At 48.8% G+C, this 6,843-nt stretch overlaps 1 protein-coding gene across 1 annotated transcript; it reads right to left on the bottom strand.

Annotated features, from left to right (window-relative positions):
* Window positions 1-2,738: 2,738 nt before the first annotated feature.
* MAS1 (MAS1 proto-oncogene, G protein-coupled receptor) lies at window positions 2,739-4,658 on the bottom strand. Its single transcript, XM_081530204.1, has one exon. It carries the CDS (start codon window positions 4,627-4,629, stop codon window positions 3,652-3,654), a length of 978 nt encoding a protein of 325 aa, XP_081386330.1. The 5' UTR covers window positions 4,630-4,658; the 3' UTR covers window positions 2,739-3,651.
* Window positions 4,659-6,843: the final 2,185 nt, after the last annotated feature.

Raw genomic sequence — 6,843 nt, 5'->3', positions numbered from 1 at the left:
TCCCCCGACATCTATGGCACCGTGACTAGGCCATTCGGGATTCCTTTTTCCTATTCTGCCTACCTAACAAGACCAAAGGGAGGGTTCTCTGCTCTGCTCAGCAGCCTGGGTGGGACAGAGAATGAGGGGGTGAGAGAATCAACAGACACGAGAGATGAGAGTGGCTGGACCCGGGCCACCAGAGGTCTTGCAGCCTGGGCGAGAGATGACACAGAGGGGACTCAAGAGGGGGTGGGCCCACCAGGGGTGGTGGAGGGAAGAAAGCAGGTGACTGTGATCAGACAGTCGAGCCATGGGGTTTTGGTTTCCAGAAGGAGACTGGCTTGAGTTGCAGTGAGATTCAGAGTACAGCCCAGAAAGGAGAGGAGCTGCGGGTCCCTTGAATTGACACAGGGAAGGAGGCCAGTGGAGGACTTGCAGAGAAATTCTAAGACGTTAGAATGCCACCCCGGCCAGGCTGGACGACGATGTGAGTGGGAAGAGAGAGAGGCCTGGGAGCCATATTCCAAGGAACTTGAAGAATGTGGTGCCAGGAAGCCAAAAATAATAGCGACAGGATAAATAAAAGAGACAGGAGGGGGTGGTGGGCAGGACCGGATGGGTCTCCAAGGACCACTTCCCCAGCTGGTCTGCAGACTGAGAGTGGCTGGCGTTGCTCCCCAACACCCCTCCCACCCCCACCCCACGTGGCCGTGTCCTTGCCTTCACTCCTGCCTGCCCTCTGCCTGGAATCCCCTCGCTCCTTAGTTTTTGAAATCCCACCTCCCCTCCAGCAACCAAAGTCTACCTCCATGGAACATTCCCCTTTTACTACAAAAGGTTGGATTCCCTTCCTCCTGACTGCCACCCAACTTTGTTTATAATACCCTCCTGACACTGACTGTGTGCAGCTTGGAGCTGTAGACACCTGTGTGTACCTTCCTCTCCTATTCTAGAAGACAGGGGCTTCTACTTGCTCATCTTGGCCTTGTTCTCATCCTGGAGTTTGGCAGAGAAAGCCATGCATGAATATTTGCAGCACAAATGCTTCAAGTCCTTCCCCTTCATCAAGACCAAGCATTTTATTCTAGCAGCCTCATCCTTGTGCCCTGGGAATTCTCAGAATGGTGCCTAGTAATCCATGATGACTTAGGTGGATTGTCTTAATGCCAGTGGATATAAATGATGATCTAGTCTTCTCTCCATATTTGCATATTATTTTAACTCTTCTTGTTTTAGTTTTAACCTTATAGATCATTTTTTTGGGAGCAGGGTTTACATGAAGAGAGAGAAATTTGTCCTGGCAACCCTGTCAGATTCTGACTCCTACCTCTTTGCAAGGCATTACTCTTTAAAATGTTAGAAGAATTTTTATATTCATTATTACATTCAATTTCCCCACTTTACCTGCAGGAAGGCAGTAAGTGGGGGGCTTCCCATTTAGTTCATCATATTTTCCTTGGGTGAAAATTTCTTGTTTCCAAGAGTATCTGAGTTCTGCTTTGAGACCAAGATCCCTTTGAAACGAGATGAGGTTGATCCCTTTTTCACTAACCCAGAGGCATTAGGGGAGGTGATGGTAAACAGAGCAGAGTGACTCTGATCTCTATTTTTTTGTTCTTTCCCAATGAAGATGCTCTGTTTTCAATCAAAAACAAGATCATCCTAAATGTCACCACTCAACACCCATCTGGACTCCTGAAAGCGAGCTGCCTTGTTTCTGAATCGGATGTCATCACCCACTGAAAAGCCTCCCGCCTCCAAACTGGGCTGGGTGGGAAAGCCTCATACGTCTTTCCCAGCGAGGCTGCCCCCATGGTTACAGGTGACCATTTCCTGCTAAAGAAAGGGGATGGATCAGAAACAGGTGGCAACTGAGAACCAGGTTATCAGCTTCTCTGACCCTTTGGAGCCCAACAGTTACAGAAATACTTGTTGTTTAGTCGTGTCTGACTCTTTCGTGACTGTAGCCCTCCAGGCTCCTCTGTCCAAGGGATTTCCCAGGCAAGAATACTGAAGTGGGTTGCCATTTCCTTCTCCAGGGGATCTTCCCGACCCAAGGACTGAACCCACGTCTCCCGCAGTGGCAGGCAGATTCTTTACCACTGAGCCACCTGGGAAGCCCATAAATAGTAATGGACTCGTTTATGGGTGTGAACATTTTACTCCACACAGAGCCACGTGGAGCGTTGCCATTTTTCATGGGACGCCCAGAAGGGATAGCAGGAAACCAAACATAGTCTCCAGGCCAGGACGGGGGCCCCAGGACATGCTGCCTGAAGGTACAGACACAGGTCCCGGCAGGCGAGCCGCAGGGCACTGAGATGTGGGGAAATCCTGCTGAGGTCTGTCTTGGGAGAAACGTCCTGTTTCCCTCTAAGATGTGGCCATGCTCTCCTCAGCCCTGCTGCTGAGCCTCCTTCCAGAGTGAGGCAAGGAGACGAGCAGGACGCAGTGGCAGCGAGGCAGGCACCAGTTCGAGCAAGCAGTCTAGGTGCCAGTTGGTGCCGCACTGGGCCCCTTCCCTCTTCCTCTTGCAAATAAAAGGAACCCAGTGAGGGAAGATGGGGTTTTTTTTTTTTTGAGATGCTAGTTTGCCATCTTCTCAGTCTGCTAGCTTTCCTATTAAAGTCATTCCTGTTCCAACAAGTCATCTCCCAATTTATTGGCCTGTCACGCCAGTGGGGACTTTGTGAGTATAAATACATGACCCTCTTCGTGAAGGGAAGGGGGTTCCAAAAACACAATCACCCTCATGATTTCATTCATGAACATTTATAGCAAGCAAAGGATTTCAAAACAGACTTTCATTACATGAAGCGTTCCCACAGAGGGAAGGGAGGCCGCGAGGAACTCCTGTGCTGGTGGCCAACTGCTTTCCCTCCCAACCCGAAGTGATGCCCCAGCACACACTGGTTGGGGGTCCTAACATCTCAGATGGTGGTGTCCCACAAAGACTTCTCGTGCAGCAGACAGAAGACCTCTGTAAATTACATTCATCATTTAAAAACATGTAACAATTATGTGTACATGATAGAGCTGGGGGGGGCAGTGTATGTGTGCTTTACAAAACAGAAACGTGTATTTCTTCTTCCACTTCAAAGAGTCAGAGAGACTGATGTTTCTTAACACTGACGTGTGCCAGACCCTTTGCACACTTCCTCTTCTGGTGTCATCTTCACCACAAGCCCGGGAGGTATGGACTACTACTGTTACCATTTTATACTGAGGAAATGAGGTCACTGGGGGTTAAAACTGAGGTCAAACCAGCAGCAAAGGACACAGTCAGTCTGATTCCAAAACTCATGTTCTTCCTACGATACGGCTTTACTTTTCAAGGTTCATCAAATACTTGTGCCTTTACCTGTATGCACCTGTAAACCTTCCTGCTGGAGTAATCTTTATAGTTCATGGGGAAATGCTTCCAGGAGAGCTGAAGAGGAACAGAAGGAATTTTTTGGAAGTTACAGAAGGGATGAAGTTTCGACACGTATTCAGGCATTTCCAGAAGGTACAGCACAAGAGTACAATCTCAGCATTAATTCGCATCTCATGCATGTGGGGTAGGGTGTCCTTCTGTATCGTCTGTAGGGGGTGTTCAGTTGCATTCCCAAGTACAAACTGCGGCTCGTCTTCGTCCCGCTGTTTTGGTCCACAGTCTCCTTCCACCGGTCAGACAACAGTCTCAGTTGCTGCGGTGGCCGTGTGGTCTTCTGGATGCCTGGGTTGCACCTCATCTTTGAAAGCCCTGGTCAGAACCACTTTCAAGGACTCCTTGAACCGCTTCTTCCTGCTGCTGCCCACGAAGAAGTAAATAAAAGGGTTGGCACTGCTATTGATTGTGGAGAAGAGAAGAGAGACATGATGTAAGTTCCTGAACGTCGACCAGTACTCGTAATAGAGCAGGTAGAGCAGCCTCATGGGCATGGCGAAGATGGAGAATATGATGATGGTGACCGTGATGACAAGGTACAGCTTCGAGGAGTGGGACGCCCACGAGTTCTTCCGGATCTTCACCACCAAGATGGTGCTGGACACCACCATGAGTGGAGTAAAGACCAGGAAGCTCAGAACGGCTATGAAGATGATCACGGCCCTGCAGTCACTTCGGGAGTGGGTCTGTCCTTCACTGTCAATGCACATGACGTATTCCATGGTGGTCACCAAGCAGGAGAGGGCCCACAGGAGGGCGCAGACGAACGCTGACTGGTGCTTGGGGCGGTGGCACCGGTACCAGATCGGGTACAGGACAGACAGGCACCTCTCCACGCTGATGGCCGTCAGCAGGTACAGGCCCGTGTTGTAGCCAAAGAGAAACGTCACCGATAACGTGACAATTGTGTAGTAATAGCCAGAAGACAGCTCGTAATCTAAAGCATAGTCGACAGACAGAATAAAGATGCAAAAGAGCAACGAGATGTCCGCGATGGACAAGTGGGTGATGTAGACGGTGAAGGGGTTTCTTCTCATCCGGAAGCAGAGGAACCAGAGGAGGATTCCGTTCTCAACAAATCCCAGCGGGGAGATGCTCATGATCACCCAGTGCACGATGGGAATTTCCCGGCGCGGGTCCCTGACGGAGGTGTTCCCGCGGGTTGAGGCATTGGAGGACTCCTCTGCAACAAATGATGTCCCGTTTGCCTCATCCATGAGGGGGCCTCAGTCTGGGTTCTTCAGGTAGTTTTCTGTAAATAAGTTTAGAAAGAAAATCAAGGTTGATGAATTGCAGTAAAAGATTTCAGCTATGGCTTGTAACCTTCATGTCATACAGGAGAATACGTCTACTAGACTGTACAATTCTCTTTCCAGCGGAGATAAAAAATGAGGCATTTCACCAAGAGAGAACTGATCTAATGGCCTTCTGGAACCCCCCAGTAGCCTTTGGTTCTGTGCTTGTGGTTCAGTACCAAAGGGGGTCCATCAGAGCAAGAGGATCAGGTTTCTGGTGTCCATTTCTGGCCTGGCCCAAGCTTTCTGAATGGCGTTTTGAAAATCATTTCATCTTCTGTTCCTTCACCTCCTGGCCTGAGAGACCAGGTTAACTGCGTTAAAATTCAATGACAAAGTACATGTTTGGGCAACACTGTTGCTGTCACTTTTTAATGCACAAAGTGCCATAAATGATGGGTGATTGAGAGGGGACAAGTAGAAAAAAATAGGTTCAATGGGGCGCCAATATTTTCAGAAGTGTGACCAATTAGAAAGTATGTGTTTTCTATAGTCTCAGTATCTGTGACGAAGCTGTGTCCCTACTCAGACCAGGTGTGCAGTGCAAACCATCCCTGGGGAACAGATGGCGCATTTCAACAAGATGCATTCACATCCTCGAGCTCCAGGGGCCAGACCACGCCAGAAAACACCACTGATAGATAGTAAACAAAGCACTGACCCAAGCCCAATAAAATGCTAAATATCTGAGACTGCAAAACAATTATCAGCAATTTTCCCTCACACTCCAGGAACTGCTAAATAAATGTATACATGCCCCCTCCCTTTGCTGTTATGTAACAAATACACATAAGCCACTTCCACTGCTGGGGAACAGAAAAGACAGGTGCCTGCAGAGGTTATCTTCTTTGCTTCTATTCATGGAGTCCTTGGCTTTTTATTCTTGATGGTGGTGGTAAAATATTGTTCTCTGCTTTTGGTCCTTGCAGACCAGGGCCCTATATATGCAAAATAATCGACCTTTAGAAAGTTAATTAGTAGGGGCTCCCCAGGTGGCTCAGTGGTAAAGACTCTGCCTTGCAATGCAAGGAACATCAGTTCAATCTCAGATCTGGGAAGATCTCACATGCCATGGAGCAACTGAGCCTGTGTGCCCCAACTGCTGACCTGTGCTCTAGAGCCCACAATTCCTGAGCCCACCTACCCCTAAACCCAGGCTCTGCAACAAGAGAAGCCACTGCAATAAGAAATCAGCACACAGCACCCAGGGTAGCAGCCCCTGATCGCCACAACTAGAGGCAAGCCCAAACAGCAATAAAGACTCAGCACAGCCAAAAATAAAGAAATAAAAAGAAAGTTAGTTCGTAGACAGCTGCCTTTCCTCATGACCTCACCAGAGGCAGAACAGAACCTAGATGTGCTATTTTGTCAGCAGGTGCAGGGGTGGTGGTCATATTCCAGGTGCTGACATCCTGGAGCCCACAGAGCTAGCCCCCTTCTCCTTACCAACACTCCCCTCAGTTGCTCTGCTGAGATGCTGGAAATTATTTTTCCTGGAGCAGATCCTCTTTTCGTTTCATAATTAGACCATAGAGGGAGAGACTCCAAAACTCTCAGGAGCCCAACACAAGGCCCAGAATTCACAATCCCATGGCACTGCTGTACAGATCGGGCTTTGTTAAAAGTTTGTAGGTGTGAGACACCCATGTTCCCCAAGTTCATCCATCAAAGATTTATTCAATGTCAACTTCAGGTCAGGCACTGTTCCAGGAATGGGGCTACAGCAGTGAATGAAACAGACAAAGCACCAACCTCTTGGAGTTAACATTTCAGTGGGAGGCAGTCAATGCCCAATAACAACAGCAACAAACCAATAGATGTTCGATCATAATAAGCGCCACACAGAAAAGAAAAGCCTGGACCATGGCGAGGACCAGAGTGTAATTGTGGAGGCAGTGAGACGTGGTTAGGTTCTAGGCGCAAGCTGAGTTGCTACCAGGTGAGGAAAGAGTTATTGTAGGAAAAGAGAATGGCTTTTAGCCATTTGTTGCTGGACAACGTGCAGGGGGAGCAGGTTCGGAGGGGTCATATGGAGCTTGGGAATCTTATGCAGCTGCCACATGGAGCTGTCTTGGAGCATGTTGGGAGCTGGGGTTGGTGCAGATGCAGCGAGAACAGGTGAAGTATAAAATCATG

Source organism: Giraffa tippelskirchi, chromosome 9, assembly GCF_054371585.1.
Source record: "Giraffa tippelskirchi isolate mGirTip1 chromosome 9, T2T-mGirTip1v1.2.pri, whole genome shotgun sequence".
Lineage (NCBI taxonomy): Eukaryota > Metazoa > Chordata > Mammalia > Artiodactyla > Giraffidae > Giraffa > Giraffa tippelskirchi.
Note: the sequence above shows the minus strand (reverse complement) of the source record. Positions and strands in the feature narration are given on the sequence as shown.

What these genes read in the sequence shown, in the direction of transcription:
- MAS1 (XM_081530204.1), bottom strand. Translation starts at nt 4,629, where the DNA reads ATGGATGAGGCAAACGGGACATCATTTGTTGCAGAGGAGTCCTCCAAT.